Raw genomic sequence first — 14,259 nt, 5'->3', positions numbered from 1 at the left:
TTATTCCAACCATATATGTATGTTAATATTCATGATCAAGGTGAGGAGTGGCCATCAATCAGAGGTATAACTTAGATGAATTAATTGTGTGGTCAATTAAGTAGGGTGAAGAAAACAATAACCCAACCAGGGATCATTCAAATGCAGCACGTACGGTTGTGCAACGCTCATTCATGACTCATGTGATTAGAGGTGGCTGGCTACTTAGATGGCTTAATCCCTGGCAAACTTAAACGCCACGGTTTCGGCGGGTTCCATCAATTAAACAAAATGCCACCAATGCACCAAAAAGCATATATAATTAATTAGCTGCATGAAGAAGCCACTCTATGCCCTTAATTAACTTCTAAGTTCTAGCTAGTGAGCACAAGTGTGTATTACTTGGAGGGCAGTACTATATCTAGTACTGACTTAATATTGGGAAGAAAGAAGGAAAACCAAATACGGCACGATGCTCAGGAAGGTAGTTCTGTTCAGCTTCCGGTGGATATATATATATATATATAAAGACAGAGAGAGAGAGAGAGAGAGAGAGAGAGAGCTGAAAGGGAAGGGAATCAATCCACTTGATTTATCTAGATGATTTCTACACGGCTATTTTAGAATCAAGTTGAGATAAACTTTAGGTTTTCTTTTATGGGTTTATATATTATCAAAGCGGGGATATTCATGGGATTGGATTTAGGGTTTATTAATTAAGTCAGATATTGAACTTTTTAATTTCTCTTCCTAATTATCAGGTTATATATATATAGGTTTTGCTGCATTGATTATAAATATATATTTTTTCACCCTAAGTCAATTAGTCCAGTCCTGCTAGCTGCTCTCGTTTGTGGTATCCAGGTTGTTTTTAACTAATGAAAAGATTACAATAAATGAGTGGCATGTTTGCAATTAAACTAGACAATACTAATATATTATTAGGTGGTATTTTTTAAAATGAGCAAGATAAATGAATATCAACGTAATAAAGTTAGAATACTTTCCGGATCAAGATATAAAATGATTAAAATAAGACTGAAAAACATTTCAAGATTTATACCAGACTATTTGTTAAAATTTTAAAATCTATTAAGAATTCTACTATTTTTTTTATTATATTTATTAAATGCATATGATAAACACCGAGATAAGAGTTTTTTTTTTTTATCAAAATATCCTTATTACCAAATTTATTCAAAATTGTATGTTAACATTAACAACAAATTTGTTATTAAAATAGTATTTTATGATTAATGTGAATTGTCAAAAAATAAAAATAAAAATTAAAAATAATGTTTTATTTTTTAAATCTATATTCAAAAATAGATTCTAAGAAGACTAGAAAATAGAAATAATTATTGGTGAAATTATAATAATTCAACTTAGATAATTAAAAATTGTCAAATCATATTTTCATAATAAATAATAAACTATAAAATTAAATAAAATAGTTTAAAAAATTGGTGAAAAGAATTTATATTAGATAATATATATATATAGAAAAATTTAAATTTTAAAAATTAGTGAAAGGAATAATGTCATTTAAATTTTAAAAATTATCAAAACATATGATAATTTAAAAATAAATTAAATAACATTAATTATAAGATTTAAATAAATAAATTCTTTTAAAATAAACTTTATTGTAAAAATAAGACTTAATAAATTTAAATTTTAAAAAATATTGAATTACTAAAGAAGAGTCAGATAAATTTATTTGTAAAAAGTCAGATAAGAAGTCACTGAAATTTTTTTCAAGAAAAGATCAGATAAGTTTAATAAATACGTTGAAAATAACAAATATTCGGAATACTTCTCATATTTGATATTTTTCATCATATATATTGATTAACAAACACTACTTTAAACGAATAGAATAGAGAACCAATAATTATCTCAAAAGATTTTGATAATAAATATATAACATTCATCTTATTATGGGGAAACAAGTCAGGCATCTCCGTCGGCGTATATAGTAAGTCCCAATAAAAGGCTTAGCTCATTCGTCTGTGAATAGACGTATCCATAAATATCTTAATACGGAGAAATAAGCCAAGTATCTCCATCAATATAGTAAGTCCCAATGAAAGGCTCAGCCTCTTCCTCCGTCAATAGATGTGCCCATGGCACCCTTGCTGTCGCATTGGCTCCTGGCCCGCTGCACTTGTATTCTCCATAGTACACGCTACTGCAAGTCATCAACAAACCATAATTTGCCTTTTCTACACGTAACAAAAATCTATGAGAAGCTTATACACTGAAGAAGAGCATAAAAATTTGTGTTGGACTTACAATTGGCGCTTATGATAGCCCCAGTCGCTCCATCCCTGGGGAAGAACAATACTCTCCATGTAGGTGTAAGAGAAGACAACCCTAGAATAATCGCCCCATGCTCTTCCAAGGTACACCCACCGGCTCCCTGTCACTTTACTGTCTTTGAAAGAAAACCCACTTGACAACGAAGAGTTACTCCGCTTCTGGGCTGTCAAAGACGCCACCTTTTTGGCTACTGAATTCAAGTGGCAATTCTTCAAAAGAAACAAAAAGAACCAAGAAAAGTTATTAACTGGACATATATATATACATATATATATAGCAAGAGAATTAATCAAGTTTGGGAATATGACAGACTTCATAAAGGGAACGGCCATAGCCGAAGATGAAATCGACAGAGCCTTGGATGAAGCAATTACTGAAATAGTGGAGTCCCTTGTGATCATAAAGCGTGTCTTGACTTCCGTAGAAACTGCAATTGTAGAATGCAGCCTTCGTCCCTGAGATCCGAAGCGCCACTGCTTGTTCTCCTTTAGATCCGATCTCATGCGGTGCCGTGTTCTGCTTTGGTTGTTAATACAAAAGAGCCCGATAGTCAGCCACACGCTCGCCTTAATTGGCTGTTTCGAGTAACTGACAGAATCTTAATTACCTCAAACTTAATGTTTACAGCGACAAAGTAATCTGCATCGATGGCGACGGTGGCGCTCTGGAAGGTCTTCAATGGCGTCCCGTCTTTTCCGGGCACGGACGCCGTGTCGTTTCCCGTGATCGTCGGCGGGTCACCAGAATCCCCAGACAATGTAACGAAAGGCATTGTTCTTGGGATAACTATCTTTTCCCTACAAAGAACTCGTCAATGGAAAAGAGGAGAAGCAGAGTACGTAGATTAATACAATATAAAAATTGTTGCATTTTATTTTCATCCTAAATGAAATTCATGTAGCTCTTTTGAAGCAGTGAGATAAAGGTTTGGTACGATGTTGCTGTACTTACTTATAAACACCGGGTTTGATAAATAGTACCACTCTTTTGGTGTTGTATCTGGGAATGCTAGCAAGGGCTTCTCCGATGGTCTTGAAATCGCCGGTTCCATCTTGGGCAACGTTGATTCCGACTTTGTTGGCCTCAGCATTGCTCAGCTTCATATCAAAAGCTCTGTCGCCACCCCGTGTTCGAGCTATGGATTCTGCTTTGACAGACGCCTTCTTTCGGAAATTATTGACATGCCATGATATCCATTTATTGTAGTCGTCCGAATTTCTCTCGGGGTGCAGGGAGCAAGATTGTAAAGACAGCTGAGAAAGGACTAGGAGGAAGAAAACAACTTGGAGATGGGTTTCGGAAGCCATTGCAGTGTATGCAGTAGTACCATGTTGCGAGAATCAAACAAGTAGCAATTAGTATTGCTATTGGCATGTAGGACACAAGAACCAGTCATTGTCTCTAAGTGGAAACCACTTGTTGTTGCAGTATTAGCCATACGCTCTGATTGCAACTACAGTCAGTTAGTGCACTTGCATTAATTTGTTGCACGCAGCTACTCCTATATTAAACGGTTTAACTTAACCTCGATTAATCACTCTTGTTATTGCCAGTAACCACAACTAAAAAATGTAATTAAGAAAGATTATGGGAGTGGTGGAACTGATCAAGTCGAATGCTCGGAACATGTGTCAATTAATTTGTCCCATTCGTCTGAGTGAAAAAAGAATTTATCCCCTGCATAAGCAATGAAGGGAAAAGCAGGTATAATGGAAATCAACCATACTTAATCATGTACTCATTGAGGGCCATATATACTTTTTGTCGATTGGTCACTACAACTGCCACCACCTTCATCAATTTTGTAATGTCATGGGGCAGAGGCTCTGAAGCACTGTCCCTCCGAAGGTATGGAGTTAAAAGCGAGATAGAGAGGATTTAGCATTGAGGTACATAGCTCGTATATAGCTGTACTCCAATCTGATATTGCTGCTATTTGCTTCTGAAGGTTAGCCACTGAATCTGCCAGGGAAGCCCCACACGTTGCATAGGATTCGCATTAGCAATATTAGTGCTCGATCGTACAGTGCCCTGCGGTGGACCACTTCGCGAGAATTCAAACAAATATATAAGCTAGACTCTTCTCCATCACTATACCTTTCATTAGTTGAACCCAAATATATTTAATTAGTTAGAAGTGTTCAATATGAGGACTGCTATGGCTAGGACTAGGAGGGAAACTTGAATGTGCAATGTATGTATACAATTAATATATATGTTAAGTAGGAAGAAGCCATTTGTGACCATCAATGTAGTGAGTCCCAATAAAAGGCATGGCCTCTTGGTCTGTCAAGGCCCGTGCCCACCGCACCCTTTCACTTAAATTGGCTCCTGGCCCGCTGCACTTGTATTCTCCATAGTACACCCTCCTGCCATTGAAGTCAACATATTAATTAGGCCCAATATTCTTTCTTTTAATCTCTGCATCTAATGTACGTACTGATCCTAACACAATTATTAATGAGCTTACGAATCGCGGTCTGGGTCGCCCCAGTCGTCCCAGCCGCCTGGAAGCACGATATTCTGCATGTAGGTGTAAGAGAAAACCACCCTCGAATAGTCCCCCCACGCTCTTCCAAGATACACCCTTCCACTCCCTGTCAGCTGACTATCTTTGAACGAAAACCCGCTCGACAGCGAAGACATGGTCCGCTTTTGAGCCGTCACGAAGCTCACATTCTTCGCCGTTGAGTTCAACTGGCAATTCTGCGAATGCATCCATACACAGAGATCAATAAATAAGCTGCAGCTTGCAGCTTAATTGGATGATGAACAAATTAATGAGTAGAATCGACGAATATATGTATGCATATATATAATGCTTTGGTGTGCAATTTGAGTGACCTCATAAAGGGAACGGCCATAACCAAAGATGAAATCAACGGAGCCTTGGATGAAGCAATTGTTGAAATAGTGAAATCCCTTGTGGTCATAAAGTGTGTCCTGGTTCCCATAGAAACTACAGTTGTAAAATGCAGACTTATTCCCCGACGTCCGAAGCGCCACTGCTTGTCCTCCTACCGATCCAATCTCATACGGGGCGTCGTTCTGCATTATTATTATGATTCCAATCAACATAATTAATACTAGTCCCTCAGATTCAAATGCTTGACCCCACAATTTCTGATTTAACGAGCAAACTGAAAATTAAGTGAAATGATGAATTTGTCACAATCCAGTGTTACACGCTAATAGTCTACTAATTACAGAGATCTTGGGTATATTATTTGATTATTATACTATGCGTTCAAAACTCATGTTCCCTCAAAGCTTTTGGATATAACCTCAATGTTGCACCTTTTCTTTTGAAGCCCTGGAACACATGCATCTGCTATGTAATCCTAGTATATATGCTTTAATGGACAACTTTCTTGATTTGTTTGTTCCTTCTGAAAGTTTGAAGCTGCTGGCTAACCACTATATCTGCCAGTTACACATTAATTTACACGCCAAAGAGTGCATTGGTAATTATCTTAACCACTCAAATTCTTCCACGTTTCTTACACCATAATTATAATCAATTAATTACTTGGCTTTTGGAGGAATTGAAGAAATGAGTGATATATGATTTAACCTAATGATAGGTGGTAGTAGTATTGATGAGCCAAATATGTCGTGTTCAAATTTTATTTTCATAAACCTTAGAAGAGGACCGTCTTACATATATATGTATGGTACGATATTGATGTAGACAAGGAGAGACTCAAAGACTGCAGTATTGTACCTACCACAAACTTCATATTGATAGCCACAAAATAGCTTGCATTGATGGCGACGGTGGCGCTGCTGAACGTCTTTCCCGCCGAGGTTGCCGTGTCATTCCATAATATAGTAGGCGGATTGCTAGAATCCCCTAGAAACGTAACAAATGGCAAACTACTAGGGACAGCAATCTTCTCCCTAGCTCATCGTTATTAAGATCTTCACCATGTTAGAAGTGATATATATGCAAATACATATATAATTGTTGCTTTCTCTCATGCACGCATACATTCGTAATCATAATAATCATATATATATATATATAATGGTACCTGTAAACACCAGGTTTGATTTGCAGTATTGTTCTTCTGGTCTTATGGAGCGGAATGCTATGAAGGGCTCCCCCGATGGTCTTGAAATCTCCAGTTCCGTCTTGGCTAACGTTGATTCTCACTTTGTTCATCTCCGCCTTCTTCAACTTCTTTTCGAGGCCTTCTCTGATCTCCGTTTCTAAGTTACTCTGCCGCATCTGGAAACTGTTGACATTCCAAGATATCCATTTATCGAACTCCAGCTCATCTACTGATGAACAAGATTGTGAGAACAGATTAAACAGCAAGAAGAGGAAGAGAACAACTTGGAAAGAGGTTTTCAAAGCCATGCATTGGTGTCTAATTTGCAGGTATATATTATTGTTATTGTGTATGTTGTAGGAATATTCAAATAAATATGAATATACAGCAACGGCTGGCTGGCAGACGCACCAGATTGATCAGAAAGTGAAAGTGACATGAATAAATCATCGCTTTGTGATCTGTCTGTGGTAACAACTTTGTTACATATGTTACTAGCCAGGGAAATTAATATCCAAAGACGTAACATTCTGGCTGGAATGAAAATTTCCCATTTTCTGCAATTTTAGCTATAAATTGGATGTAAACGCTGCAAATATTAGCTCCTCCGTTTCTGCTTGCCAGCTAGCCATGAAACCTATTATTGTTCTTGACTTCCCATGCATATCAAGACAAACAAGATCTACTTTATTTGCTCCACCTTTGCTTCAAAGTAACTTTATAAGTCACCTATTTCAGTTACACACACACACACACATATTGTCGCAAGTATTTTGATTTACTCTAATTCCAGTGTTAGCTTTTCAGATTCTTTTTCTTGTTTTTTAATGGGTTTTAGGCCATTAGAATTAATTCAGGATCGTGGATGATCCTAGCAAAATAAGTAAGTTACGCTTCCTCGACTCTTCTGGGCTCATATCATTTATTACTCTTCAGTCTCCAATCCAAAATTTTTCTAGATTGCTCCCTGTAATGGGCCCATCCCATATATCGTTTTACTACTCCGATCAGATCAATCCAAAATTTCTCACTGCTTCTTCTGCCTATAATTCTCCAATTATGGTTCATGAAGGGAACCCTTGCTTGTGTGAGAGAGAGAGTTGTGCTGTAATATATATATATATATATATTCCATTTAATTTGGTATTGCTTTACTGTAATTAATTAGTCTTTGAATAATATATAGGATATAATAAATTGGATCTAAATCCAGTCCGCAAATATAGTTTCCCTATGACTTAACTATTGCAATACTTCCGTAGTCGTGTGTGGTGATTTTCGGTACGTATATGGTTTTTGTTAGGTTCAGGTTGTTGTGTTAGTTCATTGCATTGCTGTGTCTCGTTAATCTTCTGCTGAATAATATATAATAATATAATAAACCAGAAAAAAAAAAAAAAAGGTGACGGGTAAGTAAAGCAAAGAGATATATATTTGGACCAGCAACAGCAAATGTTGCACCAAATCAATGTCCTACCGGCTACCGCTGGGCTTTATTTGGTCATTTTATCAGCTGTCGGTTTGCTCATCTTTCCTATTTATTTAACTATATTAACAGTGTTGACCCATCTGTCTGATAAACATCAAGATCACAATTCTAATTCCACTATTCTAATTAATCTAATCTTGCGAATCAAGCAAAAGTTCTGATCGGTAAAAAGATCCGAAATGGGAATAATTACTCACGGACAACAAAGTTGAAGCGATTATGCACAGCTCTCACTGTTAATTATGGTCACAAATCACTCTAGCTAGTCCGGGAAGGCAAAAACTCTTCTTCTTAGTAACATATATTTTCTAATGTTCTTTGTAACGACCTGTGGTAATGCCCTTACTTTGGACCCTAATCAATGAAAAATTGGGATCACGTACGTGAGGGTCTAATCAATTAAGAGAGAAATAGGTGGTAATTAGGCAAAAGGGAAAAATTCGTAAGTGTGAATGATAAATTAGGAAGGAGTACATAGGGGTGTTTTAGACAATTGATTATTTTTTATTAGTGTGATACACCAATAAAGAAATTGGACGAATAAAAAATAATAACGAATAAGACTAGTAGATTGAGTCATATTATGCATGTTTATGTGAAAAAAATATATTTTTTAAATAAAGTCATATTTAGAGTGTGCTTAATTATTGGCAAATGCAATATCATTTTTTTTTAAAATAAAAAACTAAACAGTATGCATTTGATTGGGCCATCGTGTGTGTGTGTGTATATTGGTATATTGTAATGGGCAATTGTGGATCTAATTTCCATGTATCTTTCTTGAAGAAAATGACAATTAACCTCAATGCACTTAAACTTTAGTGAAAGGCAAGATTAGAAGTATTATTGTAAGCTATTTAGATTAATCCACGTGTGATTTTTGTCATGGCTAAGTTTATATTTAGACTAACCCTAAATTTAGTTATTGTTCTTACTCTTTTTGCAATACTAAGTTAGATATTTTATTGGAATTATAATTAAGTTTTTGGGGATGGAGAAATAGAAGAGAAATTAAGTAAAAGTTCAATATTTGTTTTTTTATATTTAAAGGTCTAAAATTACTTGGAGAATGATGGTACTTAATATATATCTAGCCATTAACTACTTCAGAGAAGTCTCAAGACAGAAGGTCACTCCAAACAATTTCTTTAAAGCTTACAAATAGCAGGCTAAGGTTGAACTAATTAATTAAGATCAAATAAACACACAATGTGGTAGCTTGAAATTAAGGAAATAATAAAATGAAATAGCCAAAAATACCCCCCCCCCCCCCACAAAAAAAAAAAAAAAAAAACCAAAATAGCAAATGATGAGATATAATAAATAAAAAATGGCGAATGGTATGGGTTTGGAGGCCTAGGAATAGGTATTGGAGGGTAAAATAATAAAAATATCACAAATAATTATATTTAAACGTATAACGTCTTGATAAAAAAAAAGTAAAAGGCATAATGTTAAAAAAGTAAAAAAAATAAAATAAAATAAAAGACAGTAGAACAAAGTGATTAGGAATCAAACTGAGTGGGCAAATGAACGAGTTTTTGCACAAATTGGGTGAAATTTTAGTGGGATTAGGAATCAAATTGGGTGAAAAAGTCAACAAGAAGATGAAGGAAGTGTTGGATGAAATGCCTTAATGAAGGTTGATGACAAGCTGGTGGTGAAATGTGTTAGGATGTTAAACGGTTCTTATTTAATTTAAATTAAAAAAAAATTGATAATCGAAATCTTAGAGATAAAATAAAATAAATAATTTCATATCTTTCTTGTTATCTTTTTGAGCTCTAGGTTGGTAGGTAGGTAGCTGGGTATCCTTCATTTTTATTTTTATTTTTTATTTCTTCCTCTAATCGATAGTGCTCTCTTGTTCAGCGAGCTAGGGCAAAATTAAGATAAAGCTTACAGATTGCAGTTGATAAATAGCGATTAAATTTTTTAAAATTTCAAATTAACTTTTCTCTCTTTCAAGCCTCTAGAGAATTTCTCTAGGTCCACTCTATAAATAGAGTTGGAAATAAGTCAACTCAATTTGTGACGCATTTGCAATTTAACTTGTTAATTAGTTTGATAAACTAGGTTTATGAACCAAATGAATTGATGATTAATATAAAATATGACTCGTATAATGAATAAGCTAAGCTTGTTTGATGATATGTACGACCTGTTTTGTTCATAAACTAGCCAGATTGATTTATATATACAAATTATAAATAATACACATTGTATTTGTTGTTGTAAAAAATACAATAATTAAAATTTATGATGTAGGGTCCATTTGAGCTCGGTGTTGGATGAAGTTAGGTTACACTAAAAGAAATAAACTCAAGAGAATTCGCCACAAGAATGCTTGTCACAAGCTCCTTTGTTACAAGGATCTGTCTCGCTGCAAGAATTTTGCCACAAACTCCTTTGCCACAAGAATCTGTCTTGCTGCAAGGATTTCGCCATAAGCTCATTTGCTTTTAGACTCTTACCGCAAATATTTCTTCACGAGTTCCTTTGCCTTAAACCTCTTGTCGTAAGGATTTCACCTTGTTGATACTTAGAAATGGATTAGAAGACTCGTGGGAATTCTCGCTCGCGACGACCTTTCGATGCCCATAAGTCAATACCGGATCCAAATAACTATTCAGGAAAACAATGAAGATGCAGTCAAGGTGTTGAATTTTTTACAGAAATCAGAAGTATTGTTCATTGTCCTGCACCTAGGTATTTTTAGGGCGCGATTCTCAAGGATGTTTGGTGTTGACACGTGACACCTGTTGAATAGAGTCTTGACCTCACTGAGAGGTCTTTGGGCTTGTTGTGAGAGTATTTGCCGTAAGGCACATACGGCGAGTTGCAGCACACTGCTGCAAGACTTGATCATGCAAGGCTTGCGAACCTCATAGCACACGACTATAAGAGTTGGTGATTCATTGTCGTAAGGCGTGGCCTCAAGGTTGCATGGCGGGACCTTAAGGGCTTGCAACACACTAACGCAAGGCGTGGCCACAAGTCCGCAAAGCGCCACAAGGCCTTGTGGGCACAAGCCGGCCATAAGGCTTGGCGCTAGCTTTGATTTTATTTTTATTTTTCCTTAAAAATCCTTAATTTCCTTACTCTCGATCCTTGTGTCACAACAGTATTGTATCGAATCTTTATAGTAAAATACATGAAAATAATTTTCATTTTGAAAATTATAAGTATTATAAAATACTCTTTTTAATTTGTTACTTGTTGACGTACGGAAACGGTCAACCGGAGTTCGAGAGCCCACAACGTGATAACGGGTACCAAAAAGGCAAGGAATAGAAGACTGAAACAGATAAGAAACACACACAGGACTTTTACATGGTTCGGCCAGAATGATGCCTAGTCCACGACCGTTCTCTGGTTATTCTAGCAGAGTAACAGTATGTATTTTCTGATGATTCCTCCCTTTACAATGGCGTCCCCTCTTCTATATATAGAGTAGGGTAGCTTACAATGCGAATTAGTCCTAAGTATGGAAGAAGTCTATTCTGTTGACAGCGCTTTCCTTATTGGTTTCGGATTATCAGGGATAGGTCCCTTGTCTTCAAGGATTTGGATTGCTTTCGATATGTAAGTGTCTATCGCTTCCGATTATCTCGCGATCTTCCAGCCGTCTGATCTAGGCGTATATCTCGGCGAGCTGAGTCGTGATGTTTGGAGTTCGTCTGAGCGAGCTCGCTTAAAGTGAGCTCGCTGGCATCAGCGATCTGGCTTCTGGTCCCGAAGGAATGGGACTCCGCACTGATGGCTTTCGGTCTTCGGGTCTGGCGGGCTTCTGGGGAGTTTGGGCCGCTCTGCTGGGCCTTAGGTGATTCGGGTCGTTCTGCTGGGCCGGGCCCAGCCCGTCAATTGATTTCCGGAGATCGCATATAACGTTACTAGAAATTTAATTTTTCACTAATGAATATCTTATAATAAATTTAATTTGGACATAATATATGATTGATTATAGTAAATTTATTAGTTCAAAATTATTTTATATTTGGTTGTTTGGATATTAGTGGAAGCTATCGAATTGAGTTAAACATTTCCCAAGTTTAGTAGTCTATCTATTTAAAGTATATCCACCATATATATACACTTATTTAATATTAAATAAAAATATTATTTATTAATATATATATATATGGGTCGGGTATAGACAGTGGACATTGTCCCTTGTACCTAACCCGTACCCGCACAAGTTTTTCTCTTTTTAGTGAGGAGTCGTTCTACAGAGCCCAACGGGCCTACTGAGCGGCTCATAGAAAGGGGCAAAAAAGATGATTTTTCCCCTGTCTGCTTTGTAAATTTACAAAGCGAGCCACTGCCCCTTTCTCTGGTGCGTCTCCTCTACCTCGGCTCGTCGCTGTCGCCTCTCTGCCATGGCCGCCTCGTCTTGCCTCGACTCGCCTTCGCCGACAATTGATGCAGCACCTGTCGGCGAGGGTGAGACGAGACGACCATGGCAAAGAGGCGATGTAGATGAGGCGTGGTGACGAGACAAGTTTGCGACCATAACAGAGGAGACGCACCAGAGCAAGGGGAATCCATGGGAGGGATAGGAAAAAAGTAGAGCATGGGACAAAATTAACTTTTTACCTCTTTTTGATAAAGTCATCGGTAACTGAGTCGGCTTTCTAGCATTTTCCTTGCGTGAGAACTGTAAACGCAAACTACAACATTTTGTCATTTTGTGTTTGGGTACGTACATGTCGACAGAAAGGCATAGACATAAATAGAGGCCTGGCGAACCCCTTCGCCGTACGCACGTACGTACGTCTTAAAATGCGCGCGCGCGCACACACACATATATATATATATATACATGGATAATGGATCATCAGGCAAAGCAAATTGAAGGAGCCCGTTAACTGGATCTCGTCAAGTAATTATATTAAATATGGTGATAAATCTGCATCATGCACGGGCCAGATACCCTCATTGCTGATCAAGGTGAAGTCTGAGTCGTCCTCGTCTCCACCATCTAACCTCCATTCCTTGCTTTGCTCCGGCGCCGCCATTTCGTTAGCATAACTCATGTATTCATAGCATCCTCCGGCAGAGTAATATTCCGTACTCATCAGATCTATAAACGACCCATCTTGTGACAAACAATCTTGCCACCAATTACTGCCCGGAACTTGATGATCGTGCGAAGTAGTCAGGTTTGATGATGCCGGCAGAGCGATGCTGCGGGCCTCCGGTGAAGCATCCGATGAATTGATAATTCCGACGGGGTTGGAGTTTGAGTCAACCGGAGGGAGGCCAGCTTTGATGATGCCACCATTGCCGGCGGAGGGGGTGGTGGTAGCAGGCGGGGGCTGAGTGACGAAATTGGAATATTGGGGAGAGGCGGGCGCGGCGGCTCCTCGGAGTTGCTCCACCAATCTGGGTTGACAAAAATGGTGAATTGTGCCTCTGAATTCAGTGCTGTTTACATCGCAATTTAGTCGCTTGGCTATCTTCTGAACTCTCGTTCTCCAGTAGTTCTTGATCTCGTTGTCCGTCCTTCCTGGAAGCTGCTGAGCTATCATCGACCACCTGCAGCTTGTCCATTATTAATTGTTCAACAAATTAATAATTACTATGACCAAGTATATATAATCCTCGGACTTGTAATTTAGCGATAAATAAAATATATACATACATATATATTTAAGTACCTATTTCCCCAACGAGAGTGGAGATCGAGAACGAGTAGCTGCTCTTGGAGAGTGAGGTTGCCGTGTTTGACGTCCGGATGCAGGTAGTTCAGCCATCTTAATCTGCAGCTTTTCCCAGTTCGCTTCAGACCTATTAATATATTATTATTATATATGCAAATTTAAACATGAACATCGAGGCTCAAGCTATATACGTATAGCTAGTAGGTTAGGTAGGCGAGGAACCTGCACAGATAGCAAGGTAGCTCCAGCGTCGGGGACCATGGATGGCAATGCCATCGATGAGCTTCTGGTCCTCTTCTCGTGTCCATGGACCTTTCCTCACTTGCATTATCTCCTCTATTTCGCTTTGATCAACTCCGTAGCTACCACACCTGTCTTTGCCATGATCCATTGACAACGATTTTAGACTCATATATATATATATAAGGAAAGAAATTAATTTTTGAAGTTATTAAGATATCTAGAACTAATTAAGATGGAGCAACACTGCAGTGAAGCAAATTTGTGGGATATGAAGGGATTATATACGCACCCAGAAACAGAGAGACCACTCTTCCAGTACTGCCATATTAAACAAACAATAAAACAGGATATATATATATATATACATATGTGTGTGTGTATAAAGGTTGGCTTTTGATGTGGTCCCAAGTGAAATATTCTCCATTAATTAATTCCCTGTTTCTATTTTCTTCTCTTGGGGAAAGCTAGCTAGTTGGGTACTTGTCGATCTGTGAGTGGACGCTTCACC

General features: G+C 37.5%; 3 protein-coding genes across 4 annotated transcripts; all 3 read right to left on the bottom strand.

Annotated features, from left to right (window-relative positions):
* Positions 1–1,863: 1,863 nt before the first annotated feature.
* On the bottom strand, positions 1,864–3,656 carry LOC127798483 (probable pectinesterase 53). 2 transcript variants are annotated; one of them, XM_052332077.1, is made up of 5 exons: positions 3,253–3,656; positions 2,909–3,098; positions 2,614–2,820; positions 2,275–2,510; positions 1,864–2,170 (listed from the first exon to the last, which is right to left on the bottom strand). In XM_052332077.1, exons 1-5 carry the CDS (start codon positions 3,606–3,608, stop codon positions 2,017–2,019), a joined length of 1,143 nt encoding a protein of 380 aa, XP_052188037.1. In that variant the 5' UTR covers positions 3,609–3,656; the 3' UTR covers positions 1,864–2,016. The 2 variants fall into 2 exon arrangements, with proteins under 2 accessions (XP_052188037.1, XP_052188045.1); XM_052332085.1 differs by having other exon boundaries at positions 1,867–2,170; positions 2,614–2,817; positions 3,253–3,653.
* Positions 3,657–3,992: 336 nt separating this feature from the next.
* Positions 3,993–6,703, bottom strand: LOC127798477 (probable pectinesterase 53). The gene is made up of 5 exons (XM_052332064.1): positions 6,336–6,703; positions 6,030–6,201; positions 5,146–5,349; positions 4,772–5,007; positions 3,993–4,670 (listed from the first exon to the last, which is right to left on the bottom strand). The coding sequence occupies exons 1-5, from the start codon at positions 6,662–6,664 to the stop codon at positions 4,520–4,522; spliced, it is 1,092 nt and encodes a 363-aa protein (XP_052188024.1). The 5' UTR covers positions 6,665–6,703; the 3' UTR covers positions 3,993–4,519.
* Positions 6,704–12,558: 5,855 nt separating this feature from the next.
* LOC127808464 (myb-related protein 305-like) lies at positions 12,559–13,857 on the bottom strand. Its single transcript, XM_052347027.1, has 3 exons — positions 13,731–13,857; positions 13,506–13,635; positions 12,559–13,383 (listed from the first exon to the last, which is right to left on the bottom strand). Exons 1-3 carry the CDS (start codon positions 13,834–13,836, stop codon positions 12,732–12,734), a joined length of 888 nt encoding a protein of 295 aa, XP_052202987.1. The 5' UTR covers positions 13,837–13,857; the 3' UTR covers positions 12,559–12,731.
* Positions 13,858–14,259: the final 402 nt, after the last annotated feature.

Source organism: Diospyros lotus, chromosome 1 (assembly GCF_014633365.1).
Source record: "Diospyros lotus cultivar Yz01 chromosome 1, ASM1463336v1, whole genome shotgun sequence".
Lineage (NCBI taxonomy): Eukaryota > Viridiplantae > Streptophyta > Magnoliopsida > Ericales > Ebenaceae > Diospyros > Diospyros lotus.
This window is presented reverse-complemented; position numbering and strand designations above follow the sequence as displayed.

Excerpts from the sequence above, each read along its gene's own strand:
- LOC127808464 (XM_052347027.1), bottom strand. The coding sequence starts at position 13,836 with ATGCAAGTGAGGAAAGGTCCATGGACACGAGAAGAGGACCAGAAGCTC. Across the intron at positions 13,636-13,730 it reads CTACCTTGCTATCTGTGCAG|GTCTGAAGCGAACTGGGAAA; the intron begins GTTCCTCGCCTA and ends ATATATTAATAG. Across the intron at positions 13,384-13,505 it reads CACTCTCGTTGGGGAAATAG|GTGGTCGATGATAGCTCAGC; the intron begins GTACTTAAATAT and ends GACAAGCTGCAG.
- LOC127798477 (XM_052332064.1), bottom strand. The coding sequence starts at position 6,664 with ATGGCTTTGAAAACCTCTTTCCAAGTTGTTCTCTTCCTCTTCTTGCTG. Across the intron at positions 6,202-6,335 it reads ATCAAACCTGGTGTTTACAG|GGAGAAGATTGCTGTCCCTA; the intron begins GTACCATTATAT and ends ACGATGAGCTAG. Across the intron at positions 4,671-4,771 it reads GGCGACCCAGACCGCGATTC|GAGGGTGTACTATGGAGAAT; the intron begins GTAAGCTCATTA and ends CTTCAATGGCAG.
- LOC127798483 (XM_052332077.1), bottom strand. The coding sequence starts at position 3,608 with ATGGCTTCCGAAACCCATCTCCAAGTTGTTTTCTTCCTCCTAGTCCTT. Across the intron at positions 3,099-3,252 it reads ATCAAACCCGGTGTTTATAA|GGAAAAGATAGTTATCCCAA; the intron begins GTAAGTACAGCA and ends AGTTCTTTGTAG. Across the intron at positions 2,821-2,908 it reads CTGTAAACATTAAGTTTGAG|CAGAACACGGCACCGCATGA; the intron begins GTAATTAAGATT and ends TAACAACCAAAG.